Genomic DNA, 12,065 nt, shown 5'->3' with positions numbered 1-12,065 from the left:
ACGTGGGGGCACCCATACAGACACACGTGGGTTCACCCATACAAACACACATGTGGGCACCCATAAAGACACACGTGGGTGGGGGCACCCATACACACACATAGGGGCACACATACACACATGTGGGGGCACCCATATATACACACGTGGGGGCACCAGTAAATACATACGGGGGGGCACCCATATGGACACACATTTGGGCAACCATAAAGACACACGTGGGTGGGGCACCCATATAGACACACGTAGGGGCACCCATAGACACACGAGGGGGCACCCACACAGACACACGTGGGGGCACTCATACTGATACACGTTGGGGCACCCATACAGACACACGTGGGGGCACCCATACAGACACACGTGGGTTCACCCATACAGACACACATATGGGCACCCATAAAGACACAAGTGGTGGGGACACCAATACAGACACATAGGGGCACACATACACACACGTTGGGGCACCCATACAGACGCACGAGGGTGCACCCATACAGACACACGTGGGTTCATCCATACAGACACACATGTGGGCACCCATAAAGACACACGTGGGTGGGGGCACCCATACAGACACATAGAGCACACATACACACATCTGGGGGCACCCACACAGACACATGTGGGGGCACCCATACAGACACACATTTGGGCACCCATAAAGACACACGTGGGTGGGGGCAGCCATACAAACACACGTTGGGGCACCCATGAACACACGAGGGGGCACCCATACAAATACACGTGGGGAACCCTTACAAACCATTAAATAAGTTTTCACACATGATTTTTGATATTGAAATTAATAGTTCTTCAATATTTTCTTTTCCCAAAACACGTGGGTTCATCCATACAGCCACACATGTGGGCTTTCATAACGACACACGTGGGTGGGGGCACCCATACAGACACATAGGGGCACACATACACACATGTGGGGGCACCCACACAGACACATGTGGGGGCACCCATACAGACACTCATTTGGGCACCCATAAAGACACACGTGGGTGGGGGCATCCATACAGTCACACGTGGGAGCACCCATACAGACACGTGGGTTCACCCATACAGACACACGTGGGTTCATTCATAAAGACACACGTGGGTGGGGGCACCCATACAGACACATAGGGGCACACATACACACATGTGGGGGTACCCATATATATATATATATATATATATATATATACGCGTGGGGGCACGCACACAGACACGTGGGGGCACCCACACAGACACACGTGGGGGCACCCATACAGACACATATTTGGGCACCCATAAAGAAACACGTGGGTGGGAGCACCCATGTAGACACACGAGGGGGCACCCATATAAACACACGTGGGGGCACCCATACAAACACACGTGGGGGCATCCACACAGACACAAGTGGGGGCACCCATACAGACAAACGTGCTGACCGTTCCGTTTTTCACATCCAACTGAATTTACTTTTTCGAAAAGTAGAATTACTCGTATTCGTTAATTCTCCTAAAGATGTAATTTAGTAGTAATTTACGCTTGATAGTGCAAATTAAAGGAAACTTTCATTGACTCAATTTTAATTTGAATTCGTGTAAAATGTCGTTCCAACGCGATTGTTGATATTTTGCTGAAGAAATGTTCATTACAGTGACGATAATAGTTTTCCATAATTCTAAATGAAATTTAGCCAGCTTACCTTCAATTGTAAACCTAACTCGACTTTTTCTCCTGAGATATCAGCATGTCATTCCAACATTAGAAAAAAAATCAAATGCAGTCTCTTTCAAGTTGCATGCATAGAAATAATGAGAAGCTTCGAACCGTGTTTAAGACCACACAGCAACAAATATAGCATTGTAAGCTAGCGGACAGAAAAGGCGACCGCATATATTAAGCCGGTAGAAGCCAGTTGAGCCGATCAAAAATGACATACTAAAAGCCTTGTACCTTGTACCAATTGTTCTGTTCGATAGTTAAAAATTTTAAAAATCCCACTGCGATAACTCAAATTCGGGCTTGAAGTACATTTAAAAGTGTTTTCAGTACGTTCATTGACATTTGAAGTAATCAACATGGAAAAGATTCAATGACTTTTAGACAAAATGCTTGCATGCAAAATGTTCCTGTTTAAACACAAGCAAGCTGCCCTTTGCAAATACTAGCAACGACAAAAAGCAGCTCTATAAAATGAAATAAGTAAAAGTTAATTAGGCCTCGAATTAGTAAAACTTGCTATTCGTCAGATTCGGACGAGCGACCTCGAGATTAGGAGTCTCTTGTGCTTCAATTTTAGCATCGGACACTTACAAATCGTCAAACATATTAAACAAGAGAACAGATGCTATGAAATAATCAATGCTAGATCGTGATTATAGCAAAAAATCACCAAATAAGCGCTTTAATTTGCAAGTTAGGTCTGGAAAAAAAGTAGTCATACTAATACACTACGTTCGTTAGTGTAATAAGTTTGAGGACCACTAATAACGACTCGTCAATATTTTGAAATTGCTGGCATAGATTCATTCATTACCTATGTTGAATGACAGCTCAAGGTCAGAACTAACAGGAAAACTGTTTAACTTGATTTGTTGTATTAAAAAAGAAGTAAATAACTATGTCAGATGCATTATTAACTAATTTCATAATATGGAAAAATATCCATAATTTCAACTGCGCTTATATGAGCATGGCATTCCAGCATTATCAAACTTCTTAAAAATAAATTCACTCTTTTCGAAGTTATCGTCCACAGGTATCGACGTTTAATTCAACTCAAACGTCTTTGCAACGATAGTTCAACATTTAGGTCAATCCTAAACAACTTGACCATGAAGACCCGTAAATCTCTTTGAACCTTGTAAAACTTTAAATTCAGTAGCTTTTATTCATGTACTCTATTCACCTAAAATCTAGAAAAGAGATTTCTTTCAATCCAATTAGCTAATAAAACATCACTGCATCTTCCAATTCTAATTCAACTACTGCTTTTGAATGATTTTTGTTTCGCGTCAGTTTTATGTGTCGCATCGAATCAATTGTTCTCGTCATTGGTCGACTCAGTTCCGTTCTCATGAGCCTGTTGCATCATAAGTATTCCCTCGGATGAGTTTGTGTAGCTGCGCATGATCTGGGCGAAGTCCAGTTTGCGATGATCATCCGGGAGGTCTCCAAAGATGTCACTCGATTCTCCCCGCACACTGCGCGACAGTTCACGCATGCGCAAATGTAAGTCATTGTCCTAGAACACGGCATCAATCTAATTTATAATATGTACACTACCTTCGAAGTATGTTATATTGACTGGCCGTCTGAACCGTCCAATCCACAGCATGCTTTTGATTATGTCAGAGAATAACAAACTTTTTCTCAGAACTTTTTGGTTCCGAAACTCGCTTGTCTCGTCCCCTGTTTTTTTTTAAATTCCTCGAACTTGTTCACTATTTAGTTGCTTTGGTTACTGTCTCTAATAACTGTGCGATGTCCCTGTAGCCTCCATAGCACCCGCAGAGCAGGATGGAGACTCTGCAGACATCGGACGATGGAAAATATAAGTATAAAATGAAAATCTGACTGACTTTATATGTTAATTTTCCCGAGCTTACTGCTCCATTTTTGGACTGTTATCTTCGCTCATATCAAAACTTAGGTCCGATTTAATTGCGGCGATACCAAACTTCAGATGGCGGACTGCGATGTCCTCAATATCAACAATGGTGGAATATCAAAAATGGGTGTCCAACTAACATGAGCTGAGGTGTTGGCAGCATTCGATCTGTGATGATCTCGATGAAAGCTAGTGGAGGAGGAGGCACTTCTGAAACTGTGGCTTCCAATGTAAATAGGCTGCGAAACACTTTGCGACAACATCTGTCCGCCTCCGCCCTCTTCATCCCTACACAACAACAGTACCATTAAGATGTAAACATTCGATATGAAATCAAGGAAAACATGTCAACAAAATCGAACCTTTGAAATCCGGACCAAATTCACATCCTCCTCCCCTCAAATTTGTTTTTTGGGACGATACTTTTTGATTCCAACCTGGTTCTAAGTTGGAATTTTCAGCCAAGCAGAAACGAGCATTTTACAAGGAGGATCTTAACTTGTTTGTTCTACTGGAATTGAACTTGCAGGAATTTAACTTGATCCTTAAATTATCCTTGGTCGTACAAATACTTACTATTACTACATACTTGGCTCTTACCAAACGAAAAGTAGTAATTATTTAGCAGAAAATCAAAACTCAGCACGACCAAGTCAGTATTGTGTAGATATGAAATTTTATCTCATCATCGAAAAAAACTTTGTGTCACTGAACCTAAACCAAAATTGAGGCTTTATATCCGATGAAAAGGTTTCTTATCCTATTAGAAGAAACTAACTCGGGAATTCTTGCAATTTTGTTCAAGTGCTTTAGTTTCTTTGGTCTGTGTTTCTGTTTACTTTAAAAAAAATGACATTCTTACTAACCCCGAGTAACGCCCATTTGTGCCATGTTGTGTCCTGTCATTATACACAGTACTCGACCTCGCCCTGATGTCTCTCTGGCCCGACGAGTTATGACTCATTTGGGGAATTAGGCCTTCCGTTCCATAAGCCACGCTAGTCTGAGTTGTATGCATCGCCGAGTCAATGCCCGAAGAGGATCCGCCACTGCTCTCGGTGAAAAAAGCTTCTTCTTCTTCGTCTTCGGAGACATTCGAAGACACTAAATATCCTTCATCTTCTTCGTCTTCGTTGTTTGTCGGTCCTTTTCCCTTTCGGCCCAGTGACATGTCTCTTAGCTGGTCGTCTTCTAGGCCAAATTGATCCAAGTCTCCGAAGGAAGCAGAATCTACATGAAAAAACAACGAAGTTAGCGCTAAAAACAACATGACAACAGCAAATGAGCTAGGGTTTTATTCAAATAAAGGCCTCGTGAAAACTTCCATTCAAACGAAAAATCAAAAAAAAACAAATGGGTTTTAGATTATAGTTAGTTTTTATTCCTTTTTCGACAAATTAACTGATTAAGTGGTGGAAGGTGGCAAACTAACATTTCAGAAGGATGCTACTGATAAAAAATTTAAGGATCTTCTCGGAGAGGGGGGGGGGGGTGTCCACAAGCTATTAGACTCAATATTAACTTGGATTGTAAGTCGATCTGTCAGCTGTCCTCATTTGAGAAGATCCGTGTGATAGAGACAGAGAGGATAGAGAGTCAACTGTCCCTATTGCAGAAGCAGTCGATGTCGAGGAGTGTCTGCTAGCCGCACATCTTGGCAACTCACACATGCCTCTGGATTAAATCAACGGACTAATTACTGGCCAAAATTAGACCCAGACAACCGTCCAAATAAAATTGACGAATTCACGCGCTAACAATTCGTATTAAATTATAATGAAATAAAGAAAAATTTGCATTTTTCAACTGTAGAGCAAAAGTCCACACCTGAATGGTCAAATGTTATAAAAATGTAGATTCTAATTTCAAAAGAGATTTCTAGCTCCAAACCAATTGAACGGTACGATTAACTCTTCGATATGAAAACGATGCTCACTGTTCTATGGAAGACAGAAGGGAAGCTGCTTTGCGTTTCTTGTCGGCCGCTCGCTTGTTTTCTCTGTGGATCAGTCTCCTATGGAAAAACTGCTATTTTAAACACGAATAGCCGATTGTTGTACAATTAAAAACAGTGTTCCGACCTCAGTTTCTTTGATTTTCTGCCAAAAACTCCTACCATCTGATGTTCATTTGTGAAATCTGAATTTAGTTGGAAACAGATTTAAAAACTAAAAGACACCAGAAAACTTAAAGTGTAACTTCATCATAAGCCGAGAAGCTTTTACTTCTTCAAGCCCCGAGCATTAGTATCATTACATTTAAAAAAAAAAGAAAAAATAGAGGTGTGAAGCTGAAAAATCATCACAGACCATCGGAACTATCAATTGCCTGTTTTAATTTAAAAATTCTCTCTGAATATTTATTTTTGCAAACTGTTCTCTTAAAGCCTCAAGTTTTCAATATTTTATTGTAGAACACCACTTCACTAAGAAAACTTAAAGTTTTTCTTTTTAGTACAACCATTTCAACTTTTCTGGGTTAAAAGCATACAGTACCCCCCCCCCACACACACACACATACCCAAAATTTAACTCCATTAAAAATATAACGCACCCCCCTCCCCCGCGATCATTAATTTATTTCTACAACAATACATGCAGTCCATCAACTGACTGTATTCGGATTCGCTTCTCCTCCTCTATCTCGGCCATGACTTCATTCGTCAGCTGTCGCATTCTGGCCTGTACTCTTCCCCAGTCCAACTTCAGGCCAGTGGGAAACACATCTACCCCAAACACAACCCCACTACTGTTGGAACCACTTCTTACAGCAGAGCCTGAAACGAATTGAGAGGAGATTTTGAGAGGAATTGAAAGATAAGGCCTGAAACTAAATATTTACAAGGTGAGTAGAAAAACAGAAGGTTCGTACTAATACACTACGCTGCCCGAAGATGCAAAAGTTATTTAACCAGTTGCTGTGCAAATAACACAAAATAACACAACCAAAATTGTACAAACAGTTCCTCAAAAATGAAACAAATTTGGAAAATAAGTGTCAGGAACTGTTTAGGAATCCTGAGAATCGAGTGCGGAACTAACTGCAAAATCAATATCCAAATCGGGGAGAATTGAACACTGAGATGAAATTCAAATAAAACTAAGACCTAGAAAACAGTTTTCTAACCAATGGAGTGTGATACTTCTGCCACCCTCTGAAGTTTCTTTATCACTTCCAGCTCCGCGTCGTCTTCATCTCTCCCGTTGTCTCCCCCTCCCCCTCCCACTCCTCTTTCTCCTATCTTCTCCGCCACAATATCCTCCACAGTCAATTCTCTCTCTTCCTCACTACACGACCTAGCTTCATCAGCGAACTGAGTGGCGTACACTAAAACACAACACAGCGACGTCAAATCACTTAAATTTTACAGATGTCGCAAAAACAAAATATCTTAAATAAAAGCTAATAAGGGCAAGTGCAGCAGTCGCGCATTTGATTCGAATGGTCAAAAACCTATTATACAAAAACGAATCTGCAAGTCGCAACACATGTAAAGAAACGGCAACATGACTCTGAAAACGCCAGAAAATGCAAGACAGAAGTCTGGAAAGAAAATTAGCTTTCAAATCAGAAAAACAATTAAGGAATCAGCATAAAGCACTGCCTGCTTATCGACCTAAAATACTAGAAGCTTTGGAAGCGCTTAATCGGGCGGATACAACATGCTATATAAAAAGTCAAATAAGAAGTAAAACTCAAAAATAGTACTGAGAATCTCAGTACGCTCAGTACTGAATGTCTAAAAAAATTTTGCAACCAACCAATGTTGCACGACAATCATGCAATGGAAATTGCGATATAGATTGGAAACAATGAACAGAAAAATAAACTTTGCTTGTGTAATAACAATAAGGCATGTTAACCGGTATCTATACAAGTACTCGTAGTTCCAGCAAAGGTGTGCTACCAACTGTGCCCTTTCACAGCACAGTCATGAAAAAGTCTCTAAAAAGACACCTAACTCTAGCATATAATATATTGATAGTCTCATCTAATTCCCAACGATATTGAAAAGGAGCGAATTTAAAAAAACTTTTTTAACAAAATTTTTGCAAAAATTACATAGATAATAAGTTTATTATGAAACATTTTTTGTATGGAAGGCCACCTTTCTACTTGTCCTCTTGTTTTATCTTTCCCAGGCGGTTGGCGATTAACTGAAATGCTCTTTCAACAGACCTTCATGAGAACTTATAATGTTTATTTCATTATTAATGTATTTTTTCTGGATAAATGAATTCAAATTCCAAATTCGAAGTAACAGCAATGATACACATATTTAAAAAATTAACACAACCGTTTTTATCGTCTTAAAAAAGTATTCATAAATTTCTGGCGGCATTCTGACGAGACGAGACGAAATTAATAATTTGCTTCATGAATCAGTCAATGTCAGCAAAAACAAAATCAGTTGCAGTACACAGAATTGGTAAAAAAAAATACACAGAATTGTACAAACATTTCACAACGAAAGCGTAGCGTTGCAAGCTAGCGAATAAAAATGAGACTGAAATAACTCAGCCAATTTTTTTTTAAAAATTGATATTTTTCGGAAAAAAAGAAATTCAATTTCAGAAAAACACAATCAGCAAGCGCCAAGTCTTTACCGAGCGGTCACTATGCCGAAAAAACGTGGTTAGTTGGGCCGAAAACATAAGATGTCACACAGAGGGAAGCTGAGCTTCGCACTACCTGCGATATAATAATTAGAGGATGAGTGCACCATGACACTAAAAAATTAGCAAACAGAACTTATGATTAAATTGAAATATACCAAAAGTTCCAACAAATGAGCACTTTTATTTGCGAGCATTAATGTAATATTAAGCAAAAATTTGCGTAATATTACATTACGCTTCGCTTGAGTAAACAAATGCAAACTTTCAATTATAAAATATCTTGTAGTATTTTAAGAGGCACTGATTTAGATTTTTTCTTTTAAAAATGGCCTTTTTCCCCATTTCCGTGCAGCACAATTAAAAACCATGTTTTAAAAATTACTCAAGTCTTTATGCAAAAAAAACCAAACATTTGCCAGCTTCTTTTTGTCTTTTCCGAGCTGCTCATATTCCCTGCTCTCTCACTAAGTCACTTTATGTAAACCTGCTTCGCTTTCTCTCACTATCAAGACAAGCTTCGATTTTTAATCAATTAAGAAACAAGCGAGGTGAAAACATTTAACACTGAGATGATTTCCTGGAACTCATGTTGCACCAATGGATGGTATTGACAGATCAATATTCGCAGTGATGGCAGTGATACCGTGCCCATCCTATTCCAATAATTATCTAGCAGAAGTTGGAAATAGATCTTCAGGAATAACTTTCGTTATTAGCTTTTAAGGTTCTCAACCAATACTTCATTAAATCTGGATCTTGTAAAAAGTTTCCAAGTTTGGCAAGATGGGGAAGGAAAAACATTACAAGATACAAAATTCGTATATGATTTAGTTCCATTCTTCCTTAACAGGGGAGGGATTCGTTACAAGTTACCATAGGGGGGGGGGGGGGAGTTAACAAGATCTAAATATCGGCTCACTCACCGTGAGGTAAAGTGTTTGCCTTTTTATCGGCCCCAGTCGCACTGTAAGAATGAGACGAAGAGGCGAACAGGACTATGAACTGCGGTGACCTGCAGTTCAGACAGTAGATGACGTCACATGGCAGTGGCCGCACAGGAGATGAGTCATCTTTGCTTTTAAGGAAGGTGAGTTGAGAGTGAGAGTCGGTAGTTGTCAGGAAAGCGAAGTGCTGTTAAAGAAAACAAATAACTAATACATGCCCTATTCACAAGCGGCCAGGAATTTTAGCCCTTAATCGAGCAATAAAAAGAGCAATTAAATCTTTGTCTTTTTCAGTTTTTCTGACGAGATCCTTTTCCAGATGAAAGGCTATAATAGCTGATGTCTTAATCAAAACTTCTTGTGTATGAACACAATAAATGCGAGGAAAAAAATCCGCATTTTTGCATCATCTAGTCAAATATAAGTATTTTATTTCATTTCCAGCAGGACGCGTGCAACTCATTTAGAACACAAAAAATGTTTATAGATTTCAACAAGAACTTAGCTCGCGTAAATCTCATTCATTGTTCCGACTTTCGAAAATTTTTGTCGAAAATGTCATCAATTTTAAATCAAAAACTATTTCAGACGTTAGAGGATAGTCGGAACATTCAGGTCTTTGCCCTGATACGAGGCAGTCTTGTTTGTGCTTTGCGAGAGCAACATCTATGGCTGCTAAGGCATTTATCCGATGTTCAGTTGCGAATCAAAACTTACCGAACTAATTTTGGTTTGGTTCTGAGGTCCAATTGAGGTAATAGAGAGAGACGGATACTTGTGCTGTAATGACACCAAATCTATTTGCTCCCACTCAGCTCCCAGAGTATCGTCTGCTCCTTCTGAGAGGGGATCTTCTGCAATAACCCCCTCCCCTTTTCGACCCAAAGCCGACTCCGTAAACTGTACAGATACATTACCGCATTTACATTCGAACAAAACTTTCGCCATACTAGCAAAGTTATTGTCAACAAAAAAAGAGCAAACAAAAACGGCGTAACTTTAAACTTCACTCTACGTATTCTCAAGTTTTTGTTCTTATTTTCAGCTTGACGTGAAATTTGAGTATACCAACAATACTCAAAGATAACGAAGAAAGTAATAATGAAAATAATCAATAATAATCAAAATTTGAGGGACTAACTAAGATTCGATTTGGATTGAAATTGCATTATGATTGGACAATAGAACTCGCGAATAATCACCCTTAAATTAAGTACAGTGATGATCGAGTAGTGAAGTTAGAACGTATATTTGATTTAACGGTAAAACCAACACCTAGTCGAAACTTCGATTAAACAGATTCTCGATAGGTTGTCGCGTCGGAGCTATTTGTTGATGGTTTTTCTCACGTGACTTACTAAATTTCGGACTTACTAGATTCTTTTCGGCCCCGATAATTTCGGACTTGATGATTAGCGGTCAAGCAAATACAAACAATAACTGTACCGAACACCAAGAGAAAGCAACTTCGTACGAAAAAGAAACCCGGTTCGCACTTCTAACTTCTGAAATCAATTTTTACTTCAATTGATTTCACAGATAGTCTGCAGTTGTCTTCTTTGCTGCTGAAATTTAGTAAAATGAATTTCCTAAGAAGTTAAACTGAATAAATATAATTATATTTTATATCAATGGAAAATCCCAAAATAGTTTTATTATTTCAGTACTGAGTTAATAAGACGCCAAAGTATTTTTGACTTCAAAATGGTCAGATTTGAAATAGATCATATGGTTCATCAAACAACTGATACTTCAAAATGAAACGCTTCTGTTAAGTAAATACTTTGCACAAAGGCTAACTTCAGGCCTGGAAAATAACTTAACTTCAGTTTAAGGTCAGCCCAGTATTCAATTGATTAGTAAATACAGTGAAGTTGCAACAAGAGCTTTCAAAATTGATCGATATTTTGAAGCTGATCAAACAACGCGAGCTTTGAATTAAGTGGTGACTCTAGAAATATTTAATGGTTATTTTACTTCTGAGTTTGTTGTAGAGGTGCAGATTGTGCAAAACGACAATTAACCACGAATTGCTAAGAGATTATTATTAAACAGTAAACTAAAAACGAGGGTAAAAAGTCAACAGCAGCATCAACTTGAGGTAAAGTGGAGCATTGGTGAGGGTCGATTAGTTGGTAGAAAGAAGATAATTCGGCTCCCATGAATCAAACCAGCTCAGATTCTTAGGAGGATCCGATCGCCAAGATATTTGTAAAGATATAAATAATCAGATAAAGATAAAATGATATAGAGATAGAGTGTTTGCTGTCCAACCCAGCTCACTAAGTCAATTTTGATGAGATTTGAGGTCAATACGATGGGTGGTATTTTGAGATGGTATCTCAAATATCTTCTTTAGTTCAGGTGCAATGTATCTTCAGCCTCGCATCATATCTGAATTTAAAACAATAAATTCTTATATGATTTATGATCTATCTTGAACCAAATCAATTTTAGTATTTATTTCAATGCGAAAAAAAGATGAGATTTACTGTTTCAAATTTTCATCTTAGGCGATCAGATTTAAAAAGATCAGATTAATTGTTTCAAAATTTCATCTTAGGTTAGATCTAAAAACAATCTTTAAAAAACAAGTTAGTCTAAGCGACTCTGCTAGTTTCAAGCTTGGATGAAAAACAGAAACCATTAAATCACGCAAAAATTGAATTTGAAATTCAAAATCAGCGCTGGTATAAATTATCTGAACAAAACGCACAAGACTTGAAACTTAAAACGCGTTTTTCTCAAATTGGGTTGACTTTTGGTGAGAAACAGCGACGACGAAACTTGCTTTGAATTTTTGCAGTATTAATTTGGTAAAATTTGTTTTGCGAACAAAATTCGTGCCTTAAATTTTTGACTTTTTAGTCAATCAAAATTTACGCCAAAACTACCCTGTCGAACACT

The 12,065-nt window shown here is 38.6% G+C and overlaps 2 protein-coding genes across 2 annotated transcripts; both read right to left on the bottom strand.

The window, feature by feature from the left end:
- Positions 1-301: 301 nt before the first annotated feature.
- LOC134854701 (uncharacterized) lies at positions 302-691 on the bottom strand. The gene has a single exon (XM_063871056.1). The coding sequence runs from the start codon at positions 689-691 to the stop codon at positions 302-304; it is 390 nt and encodes a 129-aa protein (XP_063727126.1).
- Positions 692-2,838: 2,147 nt separating this feature from the next.
- Positions 2,839-11,548, bottom strand: LOC134854237 (uncharacterized). Its single transcript, XM_063870413.1, has 9 exons — positions 9,876-11,548; positions 9,138-9,345; positions 6,722-6,922; positions 6,209-6,371; positions 5,532-5,609; positions 5,118-5,269; positions 4,462-4,825; positions 3,736-3,883; positions 2,839-3,229 (listed from the first exon to the last, which is right to left on the bottom strand). Exons 1-9 carry the CDS (start codon positions 10,104-10,106, stop codon positions 3,023-3,025), a joined length of 1,752 nt encoding a protein of 583 aa, XP_063726483.1. The 5' UTR covers positions 10,107-11,548; the 3' UTR covers positions 2,839-3,022.
- Between the last annotated feature and the right edge of the window lie 517 nt (positions 11,549-12,065).

Source organism: Symsagittifera roscoffensis, chromosome 9 (genome assembly GCF_963678635.1).
Source record: "Symsagittifera roscoffensis chromosome 9, txSymRosc1.1, whole genome shotgun sequence".
In the NCBI taxonomy this organism is placed as follows: domain Eukaryota; kingdom Metazoa; phylum Xenacoelomorpha; order Acoela; family Convolutidae; genus Symsagittifera; species Symsagittifera roscoffensis.
The sequence above is the reverse complement of the archived record's forward strand: the minus strand, read 5'-3'. Positions and strand labels throughout refer to the sequence as shown.

Excerpts from the sequence above, each read along its gene's own strand:
- LOC134854701 (XM_063871056.1), bottom strand. The coding sequence starts at position 691 with ATGGCTGCCCCCACCCACGTGTGTCTTTATGGGTGCCCAAATGTGTGT.
- LOC134854237 (XM_063870413.1), bottom strand. The coding sequence starts at position 10,106 with ATGGCGAAAGTTTTGTTCGAATGTAAATGCGGTAATGTATCTGTACAG. Across the intron at positions 5,270-5,531 it reads CTTCTGTCTTCCATAGAACA|AGGCATGTGTGAGTTGCCAA; the intron begins GTGAGCATCGTT and ends GATTTAATCCAG. Across the intron at positions 3,230-3,735 it reads CTGCCAACACCTCAGCTCAT|GACAATGACTTACATTTGCG; the intron begins GTTAGTTGGACA and ends GCCGTGTTCTAG.